Source organism: Trichomonas vaginalis, chromosome IV, assembly GCF_026262505.1.
Source record: "Trichomonas vaginalis G3 chromosome IV, whole genome shotgun sequence".
Lineage (NCBI taxonomy): Eukaryota > Parabasalia > Trichomonadida > Trichomonadidae > Trichomonas > Trichomonas vaginalis.
Window position 1 is genome coordinate 14697181 of NC_067206.1, and position 23556 is coordinate 14720736.

The 23556-nt window shown below is 30.9% G+C and overlaps 5 protein-coding genes and 1 pseudogene across 6 annotated transcripts, besides 30 other annotated features; all 6 read left to right on the forward strand.

The window, feature by feature from the left end:
* Nucleotides 1-482: 482 nt before the first annotated feature.
* Nucleotides 483-531: a mobile genetic element.
* Nucleotides 483-531: a terminal%2Cinverted (terminal inverted repeat of ISTv2 transposon ID:TVAGG3_0093260).
* A 324-nt stretch (nucleotides 532-855) lies between these two features.
* Nucleotides 856-883: a mobile genetic element.
* Nucleotides 856-883: a terminal%2Cinverted (terminal inverted repeat of MuDR-2B_TvMULE3 transposon ID:TVAGG3_0093270).
* A 1323-nt stretch (nucleotides 884-2206) lies between these two features.
* Nucleotides 2207-3874, forward strand: TVAGG3_0093280 (annotated as a pseudogene). Its single transcript has one exon. A coding segment is annotated over exon 1 (1668 nt).
* Nucleotides 3875-4446: 572 nt separating this feature from the next.
* Nucleotides 4447-4859: a mobile genetic element.
* Nucleotides 4859-4900: a mobile genetic element.
* Nucleotides 4859-4900: a terminal%2Cinverted (terminal inverted repeat of ISTv3 transposon ID:TVAGG3_0093300).
* Nucleotides 4901-5657: 757 nt separating this feature from the next.
* Nucleotides 5658-5810, forward strand: TVAGG3_0093310 (uncharacterized protein; the record flags this gene model as incomplete). The annotated part of the gene is made up of 1 exon (XM_001305138.1): nucleotides 5658-5810. The coding sequence occupies one exon, from the start codon at nucleotides 5658-5660 to the stop codon at nucleotides 5808-5810; it is 153 nt and encodes a 50-aa protein (XP_001305139.1).
* Nucleotides 5811-5866: 56 nt separating this feature from the next.
* Nucleotides 5867-6807: a mobile genetic element.
* Nucleotides 6808-7461: 654 nt separating this feature from the next.
* Nucleotides 7462-8294: a mobile genetic element.
* Nucleotides 8295-9315: 1021 nt separating this feature from the next.
* Nucleotides 9316-10152: a mobile genetic element.
* Nucleotides 9316-10152: a terminal%2Cinverted (terminal inverted repeat of Banshee-A1 transposon ID:TVAGG3_0093340).
* Nucleotides 10153-10499: 347 nt separating this feature from the next.
* Nucleotides 10500-10528: a mobile genetic element.
* Nucleotides 10500-10528: a terminal%2Cinverted (terminal inverted repeat of ISTv1 transposon ID:TVAGG3_0093350).
* A 1597-nt stretch (nucleotides 10529-12125) lies between these two features.
* Nucleotides 12126-12967: a mobile genetic element.
* Nucleotides 12126-12967: a terminal%2Cinverted (terminal inverted repeat of Banshee-A1 transposon ID:TVAGG3_0093360).
* Nucleotides 12968-13780: 813 nt separating this feature from the next.
* Nucleotides 13781-13819: a mobile genetic element.
* Nucleotides 13781-13819: a terminal%2Cinverted (terminal inverted repeat of ISTv3 transposon ID:TVAGG3_0093370).
* Nucleotides 13820-13821: 2 nt separating this feature from the next.
* Nucleotides 13822-13945: a mobile genetic element.
* Nucleotides 13916-13945: a terminal%2Cinverted (terminal inverted repeat of MuDR-2/MuDR-2B_TvMULE3 transposon ID:TVAGG3_0093380).
* Nucleotides 13946-15060: 1115 nt separating this feature from the next.
* Nucleotides 15061-15089: a terminal%2Cinverted (terminal inverted repeat of MuDR-4N1_TV transposon ID:TVAGG3_0093390).
* Nucleotides 15061-15709: a mobile genetic element.
* Nucleotides 15676-15709: a terminal%2Cinverted (terminal inverted repeat of MuDR-4N1_TV transposon ID:TVAGG3_0093390).
* Nucleotides 15710-15756: 47 nt separating this feature from the next.
* Nucleotides 15757-15798: a mobile genetic element.
* Nucleotides 15757-15798: a terminal%2Cinverted (terminal inverted repeat of MuDR-1/TvPhantom-1 transposon ID:TVAGG3_0093400).
* A 1044-nt stretch (nucleotides 15799-16842) lies between these two features.
* On the forward strand, nucleotides 16843-17901 carry TVAGG3_0093410 (RNA binding; the record flags this gene model as incomplete). The annotated part of the gene is made up of 1 exon (XM_001305137.1): nucleotides 16878-17627. One exon carries the CDS (start codon nucleotides 16878-16880, stop codon nucleotides 17625-17627), a length of 750 nt encoding a protein of 249 aa, XP_001305138.1.
* Nucleotides 17902-17936: 35 nt separating this feature from the next.
* Nucleotides 17937-17965: a mobile genetic element.
* Nucleotides 17937-17965: a terminal%2Cinverted (terminal inverted repeat of tvBac_53III transposon ID:TVAGG3_0093420).
* Nucleotides 17966-18168: 203 nt separating this feature from the next.
* TVAGG3_0093430 (protein transport to vacuole protein) lies at nucleotides 18169-19184 on the forward strand (the record flags this gene model as incomplete). Its single annotated transcript, XM_001305136.2, has 1 exon — nucleotides 18214-18930. The coding sequence occupies one exon, from the start codon at nucleotides 18214-18216 to the stop codon at nucleotides 18928-18930; it is 717 nt and encodes a 238-aa protein (XP_001305137.1).
* An 813-nt stretch (nucleotides 19185-19997) lies between these two features.
* On the forward strand, nucleotides 19998-20432 carry TVAGG3_0093440 (positive regulation of polynucleotide adenylyltransferase protein; the record flags this gene model as incomplete). The annotated part of the gene is made up of 1 exon (XM_001305135.2): nucleotides 19998-20432. The coding sequence occupies one exon, from the start codon at nucleotides 19998-20000 to the stop codon at nucleotides 20430-20432; it is 435 nt and encodes a 144-aa protein (XP_001305136.1).
* A 309-nt stretch (nucleotides 20433-20741) lies between these two features.
* Nucleotides 20742-20802: a mobile genetic element.
* A 138-nt stretch (nucleotides 20803-20940) lies between these two features.
* Nucleotides 20941-22033: a mobile genetic element.
* Nucleotides 22034-22053: 20 nt separating this feature from the next.
* TVAGG3_0093470 (uncharacterized protein) lies at nucleotides 22054-22356 on the forward strand (the record flags this gene model as incomplete). The annotated part of the gene is made up of 1 exon (XM_001305134.1): nucleotides 22054-22356. One exon carries the CDS (start codon nucleotides 22054-22056, stop codon nucleotides 22354-22356), a length of 303 nt encoding a protein of 100 aa, XP_001305135.1.
* A 54-nt stretch (nucleotides 22357-22410) lies between these two features.
* Nucleotides 22411-22845: a mobile genetic element.
* Nucleotides 22411-22845: a terminal%2Cinverted (terminal inverted repeat of MuDR-N3_TV transposon ID:TVAGG3_0093480).
* Nucleotides 22846-23556: the final 711 nt, after the last annotated feature.

Here is a 23556-nt window from a genome sequence, read left to right on the forward strand (position 1 = left end):
GAATTTGAAAACCATTCTCAAAAGTTCTCAGAAAACCTTTTTTTCATTAATTTTAAGAAATCTGAGTATTAAATTAAGTGATAAATTCGTTTGACACTACTTTAATTTTTAAATTCAAAAAATTATATGTGCTTCTTAAAATGACTCAAAAAATTTATTATAAAATAATATATAATATTAAAAATCCCACAACATTTTTTACTTTACATAATCGTACTTCCTCGACGATTAATTTCCACTCAATTTCTATCGTTGACCGAACTTAGCATGCAACAATGTGATTTGATTTGGATGGTAAGATAAGTTTCGGTATAGTTTTTGTTAATTGATTAAGAATTGTTGAATAAAATTCTGGAACTTCGTCAATTTCTTTGATTCCTTCTTGAAGCGTTGAAATTTCTTATTGACTCTCTTTTTATAACTTTTGAAAGAAACCGTAAAAATTGTGAAACATGCTTTTTAATAAAAAACAATTTTGATGAAAACCATAAATTAATTTAAAATTGAAATAAATTTTTGAAATCTATGATATTGAATAAAAAAATTTATAGTGTAGATATTGATATAGATATAGATGTTAATTTTAATATGATATTTGATAAAAATTTTTTATCAAAACATACTGATAATAGGTTGACATGTAATATGATATTTTGCCTTGTAAATATATTTGGTCGGCAAAATAACCTAATTACTCTTATTTTGAGTTCACTTCCACCATTTCGTCTTATGATAAAAAGTTAAATGGTACTAAGCTATTGGAGTTTTGACTTGATTCGAGTACAATTTTGAGTAATATTCTATTGAAAAGTTAGAATGTTTCATCGTAAGCATAAGAGACATACCAAAATAACAGAAACAATAAGAATTACCGAAAAAGTGACAAAACATCAAAAACTGAGAGGGGTCTCAATTTTTATTACTTATATTATCTTACAATATTTATATAAATACTCTTTATAATATATTTTACTATAAAATTATACCTCAAATTCAAATATTTAAAATATTATTTACATAATTATCTCAAAATTATATTTTTATATATTATTTTTCATATGTATAAATCATATAATCTCTATCTATGCAAATCTCATCTAAATTTTTTTGAAACAAACCGCTACCATTTTATAATGGTCCATCTTAAATTCATCATAAATTCTGGTACATGTTAGTACCAGAGTCTTCAAATCTCAAACACTCTGGTACCAACATGTACCAGACGCGAGTTTCCAATGCCCTCGTACGATTTTCTATTAAGATCTTCTTGAATGAGAAGGTCTTCATAGAAACTCGTACGAGGGCTTCTCTTTTAAATACTCTGGTACCTGCTGGTATCGGAGTCGACTTTACAGCCCTTTCCCCAATTTTGAAGCTGGGGAAAGTTTTCAAGCAATGAAAGGGAAGCTCTCGCTATGAGGTGAAAATCTAGAATTTTTACCTCATAGCGAGTAATCCTTTGTTAATTGCTTGAAAACTTTCTTCAAATTATCAAAATTTCGAGGAAAGTTTTCCTTGCTTCAAAGTAGAGATGGAGCCCTTTGAGCCACTGCATATAGGTCAGTGACTCAAAATACTCCATCTCTACTAGAAATCGCCAAAATTTGGGTCGCAATCTTTGAAATGCGACGCAAGTTTGGCAATTTCGCGAGGGACTTGCTCCATTTGGTGCATAGATTCACACTCTATGCACCAGATGGAACAATTCTTTCGCTGACAGCGGGAAACTTTGTCTGAATAGTTTAACATTCAGACAAAGTTTCCCGCTGTCAGAGAGGGAATGGAAGGGTAAGAGGTATATATTCATAATGTATACCTCTTACCCTTTCATTCCCTCAAGAAAGTTCAAAAACTTGGGTGCAATCAGAACTGATTGCACCCAAGTTTTTGAATTTTGTATAAGGAATTGTTGGCTATGATGTACTGATCATGAATCAGTACATCATAGCCAACAATTCTACCTTTTAACCAAAGATAATTGATTCGTATGTAAAATATTAAGCTAAAATTTCTCTTTCTTTTAGTACACATTCTTCCATTTCGTGTACATGTATCATATATTAAGTACTAGTTATCTATTCTATATCCTTTATCCCAATTTAGATACTCAAAGATAATTCTTTTTCAGAAGAAAAAAAATATTTTCTATTAAACCGTTATTTTTTCAATGTGAGTTTTCAATTTTATTTTTCCTTTTTGCTGCTCAATGCAACATCCTCCACCCGATCCTCCATGCGAGGTTGATCAAGCCATAGGATATTTAGAATATTCTCGTTTTGTTATAGCTGCAGAGCTGCATGGTAACATAAGATTTGTCAAAGACCCACAAAAACTATCAATTGGAACAGGAGTATTAATCTACCACCGATGCGAATACGAAGGCTGCCCAGCAGGCTTTAAATTTATTAAAAATTTCGACAATTACATTTTTAAATCTGCAAACTTAACTCATATTCACTCAGGACCACCACCACAACATAAAAATACACCTACAAGTGGTACTTACCGTGCTTGGATTAAAAAATTTCTCATGAATCACGGAAGTCCACTTAATGCAACACAAGAAGTCAACAAAACGCTTGAAATACCTAAAGATCATACTTGTATTCACATGACTATGAAACAAACTGCAATCAATCAATTGAAATATTATTTACAACAAAAAGATCTTATGAGATCTTTACCAGACATATCTTTAAATCAATTTCAATCTTTACAAAACTATGTTAATCAATGGGAAGATCAACATGATGACCTTATTTATTTTGACATTCAAGGTGAAGATACTGATTTTCCAGACAAATTGGTTTTTATTTACTCTGATAATGATATGATCTCTCAAATTCATGAAAAACCACCAATTTATCACTTAGACTCTACGTTTAAATTAATTATTCATGGATTTCCTTTTTATGTATTAGCTACCAAATTTGCTAATACTCATTCTATCCCTTTGTGTTATTTTATAATATATCCAGATAATAGTGAAAATATTTCTTTTTGCTTAAGTAAATATTTTGAAACAACTCACACAGAACCTGAATTTATCATGTCTGACTGTGCACTAAACATTTTCAATGGGATTAGGAATTCATTTCCGGAGTGCAATATCTTTTGGTGCGCGCTACATGTAATACGCGCACTTAAAAAGAATCTCTCAAAGATAAATGATGAAGAGATTAGATCAGAAGTCGAAAAATTTATGAACATTTTATGTTATTATCGTGATTGCACAGAAGAAGATGCTGCAAAAATGTATAAAGAGCACATTATTGATAAAATTCAAGATCAATTGGAATTTAATCAATACTTTACACGTCAGTGGGACATTCATAAACAACAGTGGATAGCCGCTGCCAGACCAAATGAATTAACCGTTGTGAATAACGTTTCTGAATCTTTATTTAAAAAGATAAAATATCACGATTTTGGCTGCGTTAAAAATCAAAGAATTGATGTTTTTGTCAAAATGTTGTAAACGAAAACGATAAAAACGGTTTGACAGAAAAAGTGACACTTTACATGGCAAAAAACAGAGCCTTACTTTTGAGATACTTGAGATTGAAACTGAATCTTATGAGGCGGTGATCTTGAATCACTACCTCATAAGGTTCAGTTTCATATAAAATTTGTTGCAATTTGTTATTCTTTTGCAATTATTTCTTATAAGATTTTACATCTTTTAGCGGGGAATGTTTGTTATCATGTATATATTATAAATATCTACACGATAACGAACATTCCTCGCTAAATTGCTGAGAAACTTTGAGGAAATGTCGAACAATTTCCTCAAAGTTTCTCAGATTTATATAGATCACTAGAGTCCCCTAGGCACTGATTCTGGTTCAGTACCTAGGAGGCTCTAGTTCTCTAACGAACTGATAAAATGTTTTTAAATTTTTGGATATTGCTACCTGTGAAGCACTGACTTCAAGTCAGTACCTCACAGGTAGCAATTACATTGAAAGATGGGAGAAACTTTGTCCGAATGTTAAACTATTCGGACAAAGTTTCTCCCATTTGTAGTGGAGATGGAAGGCTTTGAGGTATATTGTATTAATATATACCCCAAAGCCTTCCATCTCCACTTGAAAGTGTCCAAACTTTGGGTTAATAGTTTGCAATTAACCCAAAGTTTGGACACTTTCTAGAAGGAATTGCAGGGTAAGAGGTACATATTCATACTATGTACCTCTTACCCTCCAATTCCTTCTTAAAATGGGAGAAACTTTGTCCGAATGTTAAACTATTCGGACAAAGTTTCTCCCATTTTTGAAGGAATTGGAGGCTATGAGATACTGATGCAATGTCAGTAACTCATGGCTTCCAATTCCTTCCTAAAACTTATAAAAGTGGACATTACATGCATATAAAATTTGACATGTAAAGTCCACTTTTTGTGAGTGGGGATTTGACTCCGTCAAATCCCTTTTTTCGTTTACGAGAAAAAATCTTTTAGAAGAAGTTGCACCCAATTACTTTTATCGTATTAAAAACGATTTACTTCAAACAGGTTTTATTCCTTCAATTAGAATTCGCGAGCCTTGATTGACAGATTATAAAACAAAATTGAAAAGAGAAGTTCAATCACGTTTATACCAAGTATTAAATTTTGTTCAGAATCAAGAAGCCAATTTGAATCCATTAAGATTTTTATTGGAAAATGCTGAAGAAAAACTTTCTCAAATAAATGAGAAGATACAAAATTCAATTACATATTTAAGATCGTTTGAAATTCCAAATGAATTGTTAGATACGTATATGTTAGAAATTAATGAATTTTGTTATAATTCTCCAGATTATATTTTAGAACATTTCGAAGAATTTTTGGAGGATTTCAAAGAAAAGAATAATTTAATTGTTACATATTAAGTTCTGTCAAAATGTAAGCTATTGAATTTTTTGAGAGGGAAATAATCGTCGAGGAAGTAAAAAGTGACGCTTTAGGAAATATTATTAGAAATATGATAATAAATATATTTGGAAAAAATATGTTTTTTTCAAAAATTGAAATGTTCATAGAATATTTTGAAATATGTAGGGAATTGAATTCGGTAATATATGATAAACAGGATTTTTAAATTTCAAGGAAAAATAGCTTTTGTGAATACTTTTGAGAACTCTTCTCAAAGATCATGATTCAAATATATTAAGGAGCCAAAATATTAGAGATGAGTTCACAATCAAAATTTTACATTTTAATTATTTAGAAAAACGTATTAACCTCAATAAAAATATCTCAAAGATTAATAGTTAATTTAGGGTTTCCTAGCTATCTAGAGGGAATTGTTCCTTATGATGTATATATTTATAATGTATGCATCATAATATCATAAGACAAATTACGGAAAGTGAACTCAAACAAAAAGTGACACAATGCATTTGCCAACCAAATAACTTTACAAAGCAAAAACTTAAATTACTTGTCAAGCTTACTATTCTTATTTTAACAATTAAAAAATTAAATTTTATTTTTTATTTAAAAAAATCATCTTATATCATCTGATATATATATAACAGCATTAATATTTCAATGATTCACAAATCAACTTTTTCATTATTTTAAATAATTATAGAATATATACCGACTTTTTGTACATAAATATTTTTAGATTCAATAATGATTTACGGTTTTTTTCAAAACTTATAATTTTCCAATGAGTGGTAGAATCTTCGATTTAATTGATTTAGAATGGTTAAATCAAGCTAATCAACAAATTCAAAGCGGTATTAACGTCGAAACCGTTCTCCAAAATGTCCCTTTAACAGATGGAAGAATTCTTCAGACAAAGTTTTTGAACTTTGTATAAGTTCTCCAAAATGTTAAACTATTCAAAGCGGTATTAACGTCGAAACCGTTCTCCAAAATGTTAAACTATTCAGACAAAGTTTCCCGCTGTTTGCGAAGGAATTGTTGGCTATGATGTACTGATTCATGATCAGTACATCATAGCCAACAATTCCTTATACAAAGTTCAAAAGCTTGGGTGCAATCAGAACTGATTGCACCCAAGTTTTTGAACTTTCTCGAGGGAATGAAAGGGTAAGAGGTATACATTATGAATATATACCTCTTACCCTTCCATTCCCTCTCTGACAGCGGGAAACTTTGTCTGAATGTTAAACTATTCAGACAAAGCTTCCCGCTGTTTGCGAAGGAATTGTTGGCTATGATGTACTGATTCATGATCAGTGCATCATAGCCAACAATTCCTTATACAAAGTTCAAAAACTTGGGTGCAATCAGTTCTGATTGCACCCAAGTTTTTGAACTTTCTCGAGGGAATGAAAGGGTAAGAGGTATACATTATGAATATATACCTCTTACCCTTCCATTCCCTCTCTGACAGCGGGAAACTTTGTCTGAATGTTAAACTATTCAGACAAAGTTTCCCGCTGTTTGCGAAGGAATTGTTGGCTATGATGTACTGATTCATGATCAGTACATCATAGCCAACAATTCCTTATACAAAGTTCAAAAACTTGGGTGCAATCAGAACTGATTGCACCCAAGTTTTTGAACTTTCTCGAGGGAATGAAAGGGTAAGAGGTATACATTATGAATATATACCTCTTACCCTTCCATTCCCTCTCTGACAGCGGAAACTTTGTCTGAATGTTAAACTATTCAGACAAAGTTTCCCGCTGTTTGCGAAGGAATTGTTGGCTATGATGTACTGATTCATGATCAGTGCATCATAGCCAACAATTCCTTATACAAAGTTCAAAAACTTGGGTGCAATCAGAACTGATTGCACCCAAGTTTTTGAACTTTCTCGAGGGAATGAAAGGTAAGAGATATCCATTTCCTTTCACCTTCGTTCTCAATAATTAACTTATAAATTTTTTAAAGCAAAAAAAGTCTGATTTTTTTGACAAGTAAATATATAGGGAATTTATCCGACCAAATAAGTGTCACTTTTTCGGTTCACCTCACTTTCCGTAACTCGTCTTACAACAGTAGGGAACTAAAGGCTATGAGGCACTGACCTTATATCAGTGCCTCATAGCCTTTAGTTCCCTGTAGAAAAGATCGAAATTTTATTCTGATTTTAACTGATCTATATTTCGCTTGCGTTATTTGAATCTTTTCTTTTGCATATGTCATTCCTTTCACTTTTCGAATTTCATTTGCCTGCATGCTCTCTCGTTTTGGTTGAAAATCAACTCAATCTTAAAATGAACTTCTTCATTCTTTACAATAAATTCAATTTTTTTCGAGATATATCTTTATCTACCCCTATGTGAGCTGCATATTCTTTCTCGCTAAATTCTTTTGATTCTTCAGAGCTAAAAATCAAGTTTAATAAAAATAATGTTTATTCATAATTTTGAAAACCAAATTCAAATTTGAATGAGAATTTTTGAAAAAATATAGAATATTTCAATAGTTTGGAATCTCTTCAACTTCCCACTGCTTATTAACACATTTTTTCCAGAGCGGTTTATCATCCTTGGTCCATTTCTTAAATTTGTTGTAAACCTCTCTTGGAGTGTATGGTCGAACTCCAATTTTTGGATGAGCGCCATGTGGCATGTCATTGTATTTTTGCCTGAATTCTTCCAATTCCTGATTGATGCTCTCAAATTCTGAAGACTTTGGAGCATTTTTGTCCAGTGATGGCCAGAGGCGTTCAATTTTGCCATTTTGACGTGGCATGTATGGAGCTGATTTTCTGATTTGAATGTCATAAGTACTCAAAAATTTTGTGAACTCTCCCTCATTTTCTTTACCGTTATCTGACCAGAAACAGAAAGGTGCTCCATATTTTTGAACTGTTGCAATTGCCACTTTTGAAGTTTCTGTTGAACTTTTGTTACGAAGCAATTTCAATGCTAACAAATAACGACTTTTGTCATCAATTATTCCATAAACCGGTAAAGTTTCTGGTTCTTTCAAAAAATGAATATCCACATGCCAGATTGTATTTGGAAGAATTGCTTCATAATCCACATAATATGCTTTTGGATTACTTTTATCTTTTTCTTTGTAAATTCCCAGAAATTTTGCTGCCTTAATAACTGCATTGTAACTGATTTGAAATTGTTTTGGATTCATATTGAGAGTCCAATACAATTTTTGAACCCCACATTTGTAATTTTCATAAGAATTCTGAACCTTCAAAATTAATTCTGGAGTTAATTCCTCTTGTGGAGGACCACTTTTAATTTTTGGTGTACCACCGATTTCTTTGAATGCTTTTTTGAGAGTATTTCTTGAAATTTGTTTGAAATTGTAACATTTTGATAAGAATATGGAACTTTTTTCAAAACTGTTGCGTATGTTAACTCACTATAAGGATGTCAATTCGGAAAATTGTTTCATTTAGGAGAATATAATTTTCCTTTTCGAAAATTTAAAAAGTGACACGCGCAGGATTCGAAACTTTTTTAAAAGTTGATTTAAATATATTCTAGTGTGGATTCTAAGGATAATATCATATTTAAAATAAGAATATACTGGTTTAGGTGGTATAATTTTTTTCGATAAATTTGAGAGCATGTACGCTTAGGACATCAAAAGTGTCAATTCGCTCAGCGAAAGCTGAGCTAGCTTCGTTCTCGAAAGAATAGGGAAGGAGTGAAAGAGAGTGATACAGATGTTGACACATTCATATCATTTCAACAAATTTTGATCAAATTGAAATTCAATGAAATTCAATTCACTTCATATCCTTCAGTCAGTACATTGACATCCTTCTACATCACAATGATAACTCGTGCATCAATAGTTTCTACAACTAACTCAGAAAAAACAAGATTTTTACTTCCAGCTTACAGCTTTTAAAAATTTTCGATGAAAAAATCACTCTACTCTTGTTTATCGATATGTTGTGATAGTAGGTAAACGTATTCTTATCGATATTAATAAAAATATTTTACGAAAATCTGAACCAATTACAGAGTTATTCATAAAGTTTATGATAACTGTAATTACTTCATCTTTGTTTTATATTTGAATAAACAATTTAATTTAATTTGCATAATTTTTTTAGTTGAAAGACAGGAAACTTAGTTGAGTTTGTATTATTTTTATCGTTCAATTCATTGTATATGTGAGTGATCCAGATATTTAAGATATTTAGAAAAAATTTATTAATTTGATTAACAAATTTTAATCAAAATAGCAAAAATCTATTTGATAGCTGTAAGCAAATAATAATTTCTATTTCAACCAAAATCACTTATTTTCATCTAAACGTATAAAATTGTCAATTTTATGAGAATAAATTTAAAATCTCATGAAATATAAAGGAGAGTAATATTTTTCAATTTTCTTTTTTTCTTTCTCTCAAATATTTTCTATTGGGAATGTTATAGACCGAAAATAGATTTTTTCGGTTTTCTCTTCAAATAATTGAAAGAATGATACTATTATAGGTTTATTATATTATATAGCATATAATCATGCTATAGCCGAAAATTATAAGTTTTGAGAAGATTGAATATAACACAAATAAATTTGAATGTAGGTTAAATTGCTTGTTGTTTTTAATATCTATTTAATGAGAAATCCAATATTGCAAAATTCAAATTGAATGATTGAAAGAACAGAAAAAGTCATTCTTTTCAATTTCGAATATGTTTCATTGTATTTATAATTATATGGCAAATAAGATATTTAAACTTGATTTTTGAAGGAAAATTCACAAAATTGAATAAATTCAAATAATTTTTATTCAAAAATAAACTAGTTATTTGAGTTTAATACAAATTATCTATTCAAACTACAAAGTTTGTAATTTAAAATATTTTGTGAGATCAGATTGAATTAATTCAAGGTTCTTTTCAATTAATATTCATGACCATATTACGCATTTTCGAACATTCTAAACCAAATATATAAAAATGGGAGACGAATGTTAAATTTGCTAGACATGGGGGAGTTGTCTGCAAAGTTTTAGCTCTTATCTCTAACAAAAAATTAATTTTTAAAAAAAAGACCGAATACGTTTCACAGCGAGAAAAAAATAAAAGGCAAGATAGAATTTTCTAGACATAAAGAAGTTGTTTACCGAGTTTTAGCTCTTATCTCTAACAAAAAATTAATTTTTAAAAAATGACCGAATACGTTTCACAGCGAGAAAAAAATAAAAGGCAAGATAGAATTTTCTAGACATAAAGAAGTTGTTTACCGAGTTTTAGCTCTTATCTCTAACAAAAAATTAATTTTTAAAAAATGACCGAATACGTTTCACAGCGAGAAAAAAATAAAAGGCAAGATAGAATTTTCTAGACATAAAGAAGTTGTTTACCGAGTTTTAGCTCTTATCTCTAACAAAAAATTAATTTTTAAAAAAATGACCGAATACGTTTCACAGCGAGAAAAAAATAAAAGGCAAGATAGAATTTTCTAGACATAAAGAAGTTGTCTACCAAGTGTCAGCTGTTACTTCTTCTCAATACTGATATAAAATAAAAATCTTTATTATTTATTTAACCTTTATTGTTTCATTAAACTTCATTTATTTTATATTATAGTTTTATTCTTTTAGCTACTTGTAAAATATTCTAATTTTATATCATCATTTTACCGGATTATTCTTCAGTACATCGATTGTGTATCTAAAATAATATCATTATCCTTATTCTGTTTTTTCCAAAATTCTTTAAATATCTTTTTTGGTTAGATTACTTTATACTTTTTACTTTTATTTTTTAATTTCAAAAAAAAAAATTTGGTGATTGTTCTATTCTGTTACAATGTGCATTATCATATTCTAATGAATTATTCATTACATACATTTAAAAAAACTTGTTAAAAATGAAATTAAAAAATTATGTTTATTATTACGCTGTGAATGTGTCAACAGCGGTCATGCCTGTATCTGTATCCCATATTTGCCACAACCTTTCTGTATCTGCATTTGTGTATTTCGGTTTCAGCTGATACATTTGATTTGGCGTGTAATTTGTTCCAGTTAATGGATTAATTGGGAGATCTTCATGCGGTGTGTTATTATTGTACTCCCAAATAAAGGCAGGAATAGCCTGAATGCTTTGGCAGCGCTCCAATGTCGGCCAGAATCTCTCAATCTTCCCATTTTGGTAGGGAGAATGAGAGTCTGTATGCCGCCATTGGACGCCCCAAAGATCAAGTAGATCTTGAAAGGCGCCCCTATTTCTGAACCGTTGTCGGTCCAGAAACAATAAGGGGCGCCAAATTCAATGAAGGCGGAAGCCGCAACGTTCGCTGTCGTCGCTGCCAGCATATCTGGTATTTGTATACACGCTAGGACTTTGCGGCTAAAATCGTCGAATATGCCATAAATATACTGGCCACGAACACCCCTAAAATAATGAACATCTGCGTGCCAGATAAGATTGGGGGAAAGCGCCCAATATCTTACTGCTGTTTCTGGCCCGGCATGCTCTAATCGCGTCTTGGTGAAATGATTTTATTTGAAGTATCTGCGTACTTCTCTATAAGATACATCAATTTGTTGTAATTTCAAACGTTTCCATTGTTTTGTTTGACCACAGGGAAAGGCCCAGTGGTCATGTATCACAGCAAGAGCTTTGATTTGGTCGTAGGGATTGACCCTACGACCTTTCTTGCCTTTAGGCAATGGGATATTCTGTAAGCTAAATTGATTTTGTAAAAAAGATTTTGAAACATCTAAATATTTGAAATCATTTGATTGAAGGGTTGGGGTGATGGGAACATGGGTGCAAGCTTCTTCCCATGTCATTTTACCTTCTTCAATCTGATTGGAAATACCAATTAGGTAAATTCGATCGACATACCCTTTGTAAGGATTCATTCTAATGAAGTACGTTAACAATCAAAATATTCTATAAGTGTCTAGTATGGAATTCAAAAGAATAAAGAAAATGGTAACGTAAATAAACGTATTATGAAATAATTTATAATTAAAATGAAAAAAAGAAAAAATAATAAGTAAAGTGACTGGAAATGAAAATTAAAATCAGTGTACAGTTTTATTTTTTTCTCGCTGTGAAACGTATTCGGTCATTTTTTTAAAAATTAATTTTTTGTTAGAGATAAGAGCTAAAACTCGGTAAACAACTTCTTTATGTCTAGAAAATTCTATCTTGCCTTTTATTTTTTTCTCGCTGTGAAACGTATTCGGTCTTTTTTTAAAAATTAATTTTTTGTTAGAGATAAGAGCTAAAACTCGGTAAACAACTTCTTTATGTCTAGAAAATTCTATCTTGCCTTTTATTTTTTTCTCGCTGTGAAACGTATTCGGTCATTTTTTTAAAAATTAATTTTTTGTTAGAGATAAGAGCTAAAACTCGGTAAACAACTTCTTTATGTCTAGAAAATTCTATCTTGCCTTTTATTTTTTTCTCGCTGTGAAACGTATTCGGTCTTTTTTTTTAAAAATTAATTTTTTGTTAGAGATAAGAGCTAAAACTTTGCAGACAACTCCCCCATGTCTAGCAAATTTAACATTCGTCTCCCATTTTTATATATTTGGTTTAGAATGTTCGAAAATGCGTAATATGGTCATGAATATTAATTGAAAAGAACCTTGAATTAATTCAATCTGATCTCACAAAATATTTTAAATTACAAACTTTGTAGTTTGAATAGATAATTTGTATTAAACTCAAATAACTAGTTTATTTTTGAATAAAAATTATTTGAATTTATTCAATTTTGTGAATTTTCCTTCAAAAATCAAGTTTAAATATCTTATTTGCCATATAATTATAAATACAATGAAACATATTCGAAATTGAAAAGAATGACTTTTTCTGTTCTTTCAATCATTCAATTTGAATTTTGCAATATTGGATTTCTCATTAAATAGATATTAAAAACAACAAGCAATTTAACCTACATTCAAATTTATTTGTGTTATATTCAATCTTCTCAAAACTTATAATTTTCGGCTATAGCATGATTATATGCTATATAATATAATAAACCTATAATAGTATCATTCTTTCAATTATTTGAAGAGAAAACCGAAAAAATCTATTTTCGGTCTATAACAATTTTCTATTGGGAATTTTCTTGTTATCAAAAAATAATTTTAATATTTGTTTATTTCATTACATACAATAAAATTTTCAAAACTCTATTTCTTCACAAGAAAATTTTTTTCCTTCATATGAAGAAACATTTTGTTCTCCATTTGATGCTGAGTCTAAATCTCGATTTTTGAATTTTCTTCTTTCCAAATTTCTTTTTTCCAAATTAGAAGTTTAATTCAAATTTTCAATAGTTTATATATTTTCTCAAACCGTCTTAGATTTTCTCACTTTTTAGGGATTTTCTCTCAAAATATACAAAAATAGTAATATCAATACATGTGTCTAATATACTTTAAAACCATCGTGATAAAATTCAAAAACGAAGAGTTCTTCTCTCCAAATTTTTTTCAAAATCAAAAAAATGAGATAAAAAAATACGTTTGGAAAATTCATTTTTAGCATTTTAGGAATTTTCTCACTTTTCTTCCAAATTGACATCCTTACTCACCACTTTCAAGTTTTTCATACATATATCTTACCCATTCATTTGGAATACGAGGTCTCGAGTTTTCGTTCATTTTTTTACTTTACAAAACTGTTTATTTTTCAGAATTTTTAAATTTGAAAAAATCCATTCTATATCTGATACATAATATATTATTTTTCAATCAAAATATTTTGATTATCATCTCAAAAGTGTTCTCAAAACCTAGTTTTTCTTATTTTGGATAATCTTAATATTTATATTATTATAAACTAATTGAACACCATATGTTTTTGTATACTTTTACAAAAAAAATTGATAGATTTGTGATACTTCCCCCGACGATAGAATTGAATAGCTTACATTTTGACAGAACTTAATATGGAAAATAATAGACTAAAAAATTTATTATTTTTATTTATTGTGAATTTTAAATTGTCACTTTTTAAGTGTTACCCCCTATTGAAAGTGTCACTTTTTGTGTGTCACTTTTTCGGAAATTCTTATATACTCTTTTGACTTGATTCGAGTACAATTTTGAGTAATATTCTATTGAAAAGTTAGAATGTTTCATCGTAAGCATAAGAGACATACCAAAATAACATGCTACAGTATGCTGCAGTATTCTGGATCAACTAACTTTTGAGGTGCTCAATTCATGGAAAAAATCACTTTTGAAAGTGGTTCTATTCTTATCCAATTGGTGAACATGTTAATTCTATTAATCAACGTGATTTTACGGGAATGGCATGAGTGAAACCTAAAAATGAATTAGACCAAACAAACTTTCACAAAAATAATTTTTAATGCAACAAAACGAAAAAACTTTATAGAATTGCTATTACTAAAACCGCCCGTCGCGACGGCTTTCACAAAAATGAAAGCCGTTCAATTTCTATCAATTTCTTGTAATTTTATGCGAAAAGATTTTTTAATAATTGCAATTTGGAGTTCAAAACGCATATATTACTAAAACTGCCCGTCGCGACGGCTTTCACAGCAGTGAAGGCTGACAATTTTGTAAATTTTATTTTATATAAAATAGAGACCTCGAGCTCCTACTTCTCTTCTCTTCCCCATTTCTTCCCACTCGAGGCCTCTCTAAATAAAAAGGGGAACGCAAAAGAAGAGAAGCGGGAGAGTAGATTTTTTTGAACGATAACGATAATATCTCATTGAATTTTATGTTTTAACTCCACAAAATTGAATGATTTACGTGAGACCATTAATTTTTTGTCAATATATAAAAAAGATGCATAAAGAAACATTCTATCTATATTATTAAACATTAATTTATTTAAAATCCCCGCCATTTTATTTTCATTTTCTACAATGAGTTACGAGTTCGAGAATGTCGTGAAAGCTAAACCTTTACGGGAAGCAGTTCTTAACTTGCCTGAAGGCTTCCTAGCCCCAACAATGCCAAACTTCTTTCCTAAAAAAGTTGTCCCTACTTCTGAGACCACTCGCAAGTACAGATTCGTATTTTCGCGCAAAACAAAATGACTCTTTTTCCAGATTGAGAAGTTTATTTATATAATTTTTTGGCTTAATATTTATTGCATTTTATCACATATTTGATTCTATTTCTACATTTCACGAAATAAAGGTTAACCGTGGAAAAATTAGAGTGCGGGACAAATTTGCCAAGTGTCACTTTTTCAATAACCTTAAATTACGCTTTTCTAATTTTTTAAAATAACCTTAAATTATATTTGAAGAAATTATGTCTATGATATATGTTTTATGCTAGAATCTTGGAGTTTTCATGCACTACACAAGAGCTCCAAGGTTCCAAGAGTGAATGCTCAATAGCAATTATAGAGATGTACCTTTTCAAAATGACTTTTACTGATTAAATTTAATCAATAGAAGACATTTTTGAAAAGGTACCTCTACAATTAGATATACAAGAGATTCAAAGCTTCATTTCAGATAGATTTGAAACTTTGAAACTCTTGGTAGATTTTGAGTGAATGCTGACAATCATCTTTGAGAAGGTTTTCTTTAAGAAAACCTTCTCAAAGAGGTTTCTCAGGAGCCCTGAGGCTCCCTTTCGTAATGATTGGGAGCCTTGGGGCTCCTGAGACGAAGAATGGCTTCGCCGAATCTTTGATCAGCAGAGGCCAAATGAAAAGGCCTCTGCTGATGGTTTCTCAGGAGCCCTGAGGCTCCCTTTCGTAATGATTGGGAGCCTTGGGGTTCCTGCAGCAGAGTATCGCTCCGCTCCATTAATTTTTTTAAAAAAGTGCCGTGTGGCAAATTTGTCCTGTTCCCGAAAAATTAGGGCTAGTGAAAAATTGGCGTCACAGTGGCGTGTCACGTAAACTATTCAATTTTTAGTGTAAACTTCTCAATTTTGAATAAACCTCGCGTCATATTGGCGAAAATTGAGAAGGGCCGTGTCACATATAAAGTGTCAATTTTTTTTCTCTTGTCAGCGATAGTAATTCCCTGGGAAATACTGGCTAATGCCTAATTCCATTTCTGGTCTTTCTGGCGCCGGAAGGAGTGGCTCTTACCAGAATTACCGCTCCTTCCGGCATCATCTTTGCATTAAGCAAATGTCGCGGCAAGTGCATTCTGGCACAGCAGGAGCACTTACTGCGACCTACAATTGTGAGTGTCTGCTGCTCTGGCCGAGATTCGCAGCAGACACTCGCAATGAGAACCAAATTGTCCCAGATAGACCGGGAAGGGGCTCCCTGGCGCCCGAAGGAGTGAAAAGATAAAACAATAAAAATCTGACAAGTAAATTACTTTGTAAATTATGACGCCTCGGTATTGAATTTTTTGGCATGTGACGCCATAAAGTATTCAATATTGAGTACTTTACGTCAACACGCCAATAACACGCGAGCCCTTTATAAACCTGAAAAATTAGGGCCTCACTTTTTTGTTCTTTGAAAAGTCCTCTCAAAATATCCTATGACCAATTGAATGGTTCTCGGCACTTTTATTTATATACGTTAATTTTCCCAATTTCTCATATCTCGCTTTCCTTTTGTTCCCAACATTTTTTGAGGAATATGGCCACCTCAAATTATGAAATGGCAATACACCCCCAAAATAATAACACACCTACAAATACAATTTCTAAAATTAATAATAAAAATTTTATATTTTTTACATTTGTTTATTTTCATTTACTTACAATGAACTCATTAACAACCCATACACTACCAACCATATCCTTACTCTCATCTTATATTTTCGTTTTACATAAAATTCCAAATATAAAAAATACGATATATTTTAAATACTCATAATAGCCTTATCTCACAATCTTCTACCAATATCATTTCTTCTACTTAAAAGTTTATATCTTATAATTTCAGCGAATTTAATTCCATATTACATAGTGAATTTCATTTGCACTAAAATTTGATAGTAATTGTTTATGTCATTATGAATTATTCTTTTAAATATCAAAACATTTCAAAAGATGCTGAGTGATGCAAATCAATCTCGAATAGTTGTGCAGCATCTTGATGAAAGAATGAGTGAAAAGGAAATCAAGGACACTTTTTGCAAGTATGGAAGTATTATTGATATAGATATTGCAACAACAAAAGGAGGTTTTCGAAAAGATAAAATTTTCATTCAATATGCACGAAAAGAATCAGCACAATTAGCAATAAGATCATTACATGGAAAGAGATTTGGTGATAAAATCCTTGTTGTAACGCAATTTGAAGAATCAGAATTTCAAAGAGTCCGAAAGAACTTATTATATGAAGAACAAGATGATATCATTGGTCGAGAAGAAGGCTTAGAACCTCCAGCTTACGTTAAATATCCAAGAAGATCTCAAATGTCTTCCGATCCAAACGCAATTCACGTTCCAAGGCCAAAAACACCACAAGATCCACCACAAATTACAATTCCAAAGCCACCTCCAATCGAATTATACCGGCCTCCACAAGAACAAATTTTACCACCTCAAGATCCAAAAGACACGCATAAAGCATCATCAGAAACTACAAGAGATCCTACACCACACTCTTCTCACCACAAATCAAGTGAACAAAGACATGAAAGACATAACCATCATCGTGATCGCGATGAAAGAAGACGCTACGAAGACAGCAGATATTATGAAGAAAAGGAAAGAAGTAGAAAGTCTCGCGATGATAACTCTGAAAGGGAATCTCGGAAGCATCGCGATCATAAGAGACATAGAACTGGAATCTAATGCAGATTGTTTGAGATTTATGGTACACTATTATTTTTTTGACATGTTTTATCTTATTTTAGATTAGATTTTAATTAGATTAGTTATATAAAATTTAATAATATAGATTGTATTTGCAAATGTGTTTCATAGAAAAGATATTAATTAGATAATGCCATGCTTTAATACAATTTTGTTCCAATACTTTGGTGATAATGAATTGAATTTTCAAATCAATACAAACAGAAATATATCAGTGAAATCAATAGTCATGCTCAAAAGTAACTAAAAGAAGTCATCTGTTAGCAAAATAAATTTTTGTACTTTTTCTTAAGGGTGCACTTACCACTTCCTGACATGATCATAAAAAATCGATATATCTTTATTTTCATAGCAGGAAAGCATAACAGCCATATTGTTTGCTACATATCTAGCGGATCCTTCGTTCAAGAACATTTGGTATACTAATGATATTAATATTGGCTCCTAAATAACGAGGTTTACACTTTTTGCCCTGTTTGTCTATATTTAGATAGTAATTTTCTATCATGATAGTGTCACTTTTATAACAAAAGTGACAGTCCGGTGAAATCAACATCAATAAAAAATGCAAGGTTTAGGCGCTATCCAAGCGAATCAAGCTCGTGCAGAATATCTCGAACAAGCTCGTGATCTTATCGAAAATACTAGAAATGAAGCAGCTAAAGAACAAATGAGAGTTTTTAAGGAAGCCCTTGAAAAATTCGCTATCAACCATAAGAAGGATCTTAAAGATGATCCAGAGTTCAGATCAAGTTTTAATAACATGTGTCTTAACCTTGGTGTCGATCCTCTTCAATCTACAAAAGGCTTTTGGTCTTCAATTCTTGGTGTCGGCGATTTTTATCACGAATTATCTATCAAAGTTATTGATGTTTGCTTAAAGCAAAAGAAAGCTAACGGTGGCATTCTTCCTATAGAAGACGTTTTGAAACAAGTTCAAGCAACATATAAAAATCCACCAAAGATGAATACAAAAGACATTGAACAAGCTCTTAAAAATCTCAAGGTTTTGGGATCGGGCTACTGTATTGTCGAAATTGGTAAAAAGAAGTTCATGAAGACAACATCTTTTGATATCGACGAAGACCAGACAACACTTCTTGCTTTGGCAGAAGGCAAGGGATATTTCACTGAGAAAGATGCAAGTGGAATGTCTCAAAAGCGTTTTGAAGCGGCACTTCAAACATTACTTGATCAGGGCTTTGTTTGGCTTGATCTTTATAACGACGAAAAGAAATACTATGTTTGCGCTATGTTCCCAGGATTTAACCAAGAAGTTTAATTTTATATTTTATATTTTATTTAAATATGTATTAATTTTGTGTTATCATTTAGGACTAAAAAAGGTAATGTTGTCATAATTAAACTTGAAATATGTAAAGTTCTATCATTCGATAAATAATATCTTATTTGAAGTTGTTTATCTATTTTGATGAGACCATTATGGTGAAATAAATTGATGATTGCTATGAAAAGAAAGATTTCAGTCGATCAACAAACAATTCTATATAAATAGGAAACCAAAGGCTGTGAGGCACAAGCATATTATAAGTAACCAACATCCTTTGGTTTCTTACCAAAAACAAGAAAACTTTTTCGACATTCTTTGACATTTAGAACAATGTTTCTCGATTCTGGTAGGGAATTGTTCCTTATGAGGTATATGTTGTCACGATATACCTCATAAGGAGCAAGTCCCACGAGAAAGCTAAAAAACTTTCTTCAAAATCCTTAAAATTATCAAGGTTTTGGAACTTCGTAAAACTTCAGATTGTGAATTACTGACCTATGCTCATTAAAACTCATTGTGTTCATGTAAATACTATATTATTAATTCGTATGTATTTGATATTCATAATTTATTATTGTTGAAACAACAGATCACACGAAAATTGCTTTTGATCCATTTGTACAAAAGAATTCATCCTCAAAGTGTATTGCAGATAATCAATATCTTTATTCTTGAATAACGTGCTATCAAATACAATTTCCTGATTTTGAATTTTCAAACATATGGCTTGGACATTAAAATTGATCTCACATCAGCTGTTATTTCAAAACTAAATTTGCAATCAATTGTGATATATCATTTTTTGTTCTTTAGATGATATACTATCTCATCCGTTTCACAAATTATTGCTTTGAAAATGCCAACGAATTGTTCTTGACATGATTTAACTCATCTGTTTCATTTTTTATTTTAGATCACAAGGAGAATTTAGAACACCTCTATCTAATGCTATTTTGAAGTCCTGGATATTCAAAGTGAATGAGATTAGGCATTTTATCAGCAAAAGCGAAAATGATTTTAAAAATTGAAAGAGTGTGTTTCAAATATCCCGCCAATAAATGGCTGACGCAATTGCTGAGCTCCGTAAGAGATTGGACGCAATTGTTCAAAATAATAAAAAGGAAGAGGATCAAGCTCCAATAGTTCCTGTTGTTCCACAAGCTCAAAACACCGCAGAAGCAGAAAATGCTGAAGTTGAAAAACCAAAAGATGAAAATTCAATTTGGGTAGGTAATCTTGATGCTTCGGTAACGCAAGAAAAGCTCGAAAACCATTTTAGCTGCTGTGGTAAAATTAAAAAGTTGACAATCCCTACAAAGCAAAATCCACACGCTCCTAAATATGCATATATTGAATTTGATTCAAAAGAAGCTGCTCAGTTAGCAATAGATAGTCTTAATAATCATCTATTTAGTGGACGTAATTTGAATATAAAGCCGAAGCGTGAAAATCGCCCAGGAATGAGAAGATCATTCCGTCGTAGCAGGCATTAATCATTTATATTATTTTACATTATACTAGTTTATTTTTTAATAAAACAATTTAATTTTAGACAGATTGAAATGTTGCCCTGATTAAGGATAATACATTTCGAATTTTACAAAGTCAAAAATATAGAAAATTCATTGGTTAATCTCCAACGATTCAAATCAGAAGCATTTGCAACAAAATTTTCGAACTTTCTATTAACAATAGGAGCATAAAAAGCACTGATTCTATATTGGTTCCTCGTAGACTCCTATTCCATCCCTAAATGGGAGAAATTTTACTTGTATGTTATACCTTTTTAGAGTTGGAATTAAATATAGATATACCATATATCTCTCATCCTTTAATTTTCTCAAGAAAGTTGAAAAACTTTGGCACAAATGCATCGAACTTCATATTAGGCATATGAACCTACAAATCACTGATTCTGTATTGAAGCCCCATAGGCTCCTATTGTTTTCTTTTATGCTCAGATAATTTCAACATTATTTCTAATAAAATTTGTTTTTTAAGGGTCCACTGTAAGGCCAAATAAGGCCTATCGTCGTCTCAAAAATATTGCTCAAGAGGGTGTTTTTACTAAGGCCCAAAACTTAAAAAACACAAAAAATTAACTTTACTCTTTTGAGATCCTTATCAGATGTGCAACAATTTGATGCAGTATTGCAATTCGAATCCGATTTTTTAATGTAGATGTACTCTAACATTCTTGAAAAAATGCAAAATGATATTAATTAAGCTTTTCATTTCTGTATCATACACGAAACAAAATCATTCATTATACTAAAATTTATCAAAGTTTGAATAATGAAAAAAAATAATATCTAAATTTTTACATTGAGTCGTCTATTGATATGGTCAATATTAAATCGTTTAGAAATGGGCATTAGCCAGAATAATACCCACTAAAATACACATTTTTTTAAAATTTTATCAATTTGTTTTGGTATATCTTTATGATAATGAATAAAATGCTTATCTTTCATAAGTCAATACATAATTTATGCTGAAACACAAAAAATAACACGAAAATTTTTGTCCAACATTTCAAAACTAAGGATAATGCTTTGAATATATAAACAATAATACTTTGTCTAGAGAATTAAATTTGTGCTATCCAATTGTCAATTCTTTGAATTTTTTATAAAATGCACGATATTCCGGCATTAGCCTCAATAAATATAAACTACATGCATCACAATATTAGGATGTAATGGCATTAAAGCGAATTTCCTAATTTCTTCTCAATTAAATTCCTAGAAAAACTTAGGAATTAATGATTGGAAATAGGTCAAAAAATTCCTAATATAAAATTTATACTTAAATTAAAATCAAAATTCGAAAATATCTATTTTTCAAAACACGCATCCAGAAGCGAAAAAATTCGAAAAAATCATTTTCTTATAATACTCGCTGATTTTGCAATTTTTATGTGATTTGAAGTGATAGAATATATTATCATCTTACTAAAACATATACTTCATTGTTACATTCACAAAATATTAATCAGAACACTAGGAAAAGTGGATTTTCGAAAAAAGACGATAACGATTAATTGCAAATCGCCTCTCAATTTTGAGAGACTTTCAATTTTTACAATGGACCCTTAAAAATTGGGGAAAAAAAATGACTGAAGAAAGACTCAAAATTGAAGACGAGCCTGTAGAAGTCATAGAGGAAGTGGAAGAGAGCTCAAGCGAATCTTCTTCTCTAAAACAAAATAAATCTCACGAAGAAGAAAAGAAAAAACCAGATCCATCTTCAAAAATCGAACTAATGAGTGACGAACCGCAAGAAGAAGGCTTTGTACCAATTGTAAGCGGAGAAATTGGATTAAATCCAGAGCTTCCTCAAAATCAACAAACTACAAATCCGAATGTCGAAGAAAAGAACGAAGTTGAAAAATCAAAATGCTGCTTAATTATATGATTCATCCCAATTAATCTCATGAAACGTTTAAACTATTGTTTGTATATTTTTCACGGCGGAGGTTTTTGTGATATGGAAAAATGTTCGTTGCTCAATTATCTCACTATTGGATGGACTTTTATCGAGCGAAATTTTGGCTGTAAAGACAATTCTGATATTGGTAACATGGTGATAAGAACAAATAGTCAGTTTGCATGGTTTATGATGAGATAATTTCGATTTAAAAAAAAACATAAAAATTGATTTTAATGAGCGATTATATTTGAATATGCTCTCCTAATTTGAAGGAACTGGTTAAATCATGAATTGATCATGAATAATTTTTTTTCAAAATAACAATTATAATTTCATATTCATTATAAGTTGAAAATATATCATAAAGACTTTATGAATGATAAATTCCTAAAAAACAAGTTAGTTTGTTTCTGAAAATAATAATAATAAAAACCAATTTAGACCCAATAATTTTTGGCGGGATAATTGAGATGTTACGATTGAATTAAAAAAAAAGCGGTAATACATTTTTACAATGATGAAGAGGCTGGCAACCTCTGAGTCAAAGCACTTGTTAATGCAATGATGAAGAGGCTGGCAACCTCTGAGTCAAAGCACTTGTTAATGCAATGATGAAGAGGTTGGCAACCTCTGAGTCAAAGCACTTGTTAATGCAATGATGAAGAGGCTGGCAACATCTGAGTTAAAATACTTTTCCCAGTGTGGGAGTAATTTGAAAAAAAAAAATTAGTTCATATATTGAAAAAAACAAAAGTAAAAATTAAAGTTTATAGGTTGTGTTTTGATGAGCTAATTGTTAAGATATTGTAGTTCTAAAGAAAAATTGGAGTTTCGAGGAAGTTTCTCGACAGAGGAAACTTTCATATCGAATGTTGCCTCTGTCGAGATGTATGTGACAGGCAGAGTGCAATCACCTATCAATATTGCACTTTGCCTGTCAAAAGTTCTTCGCATCTCTTGAGGTGTGAGGAAGTTTCTCGACAGAGGAAACTTTCATATCGAATGTTGCCTCTGTCGAGATGTATGTGACAGGCAAAGTGCAATCACCTATCAATATTGCACTTTGCCTGTCAAAAGTTCTTCGCATCTCTTGAGGTGTGAGGAAGTTTCTCGACAGAGGAAACTTTCATATCGAATGTTGCCTCTGTCGAGATGTATGTGACAGGCAAAGTGCAATCACCTATC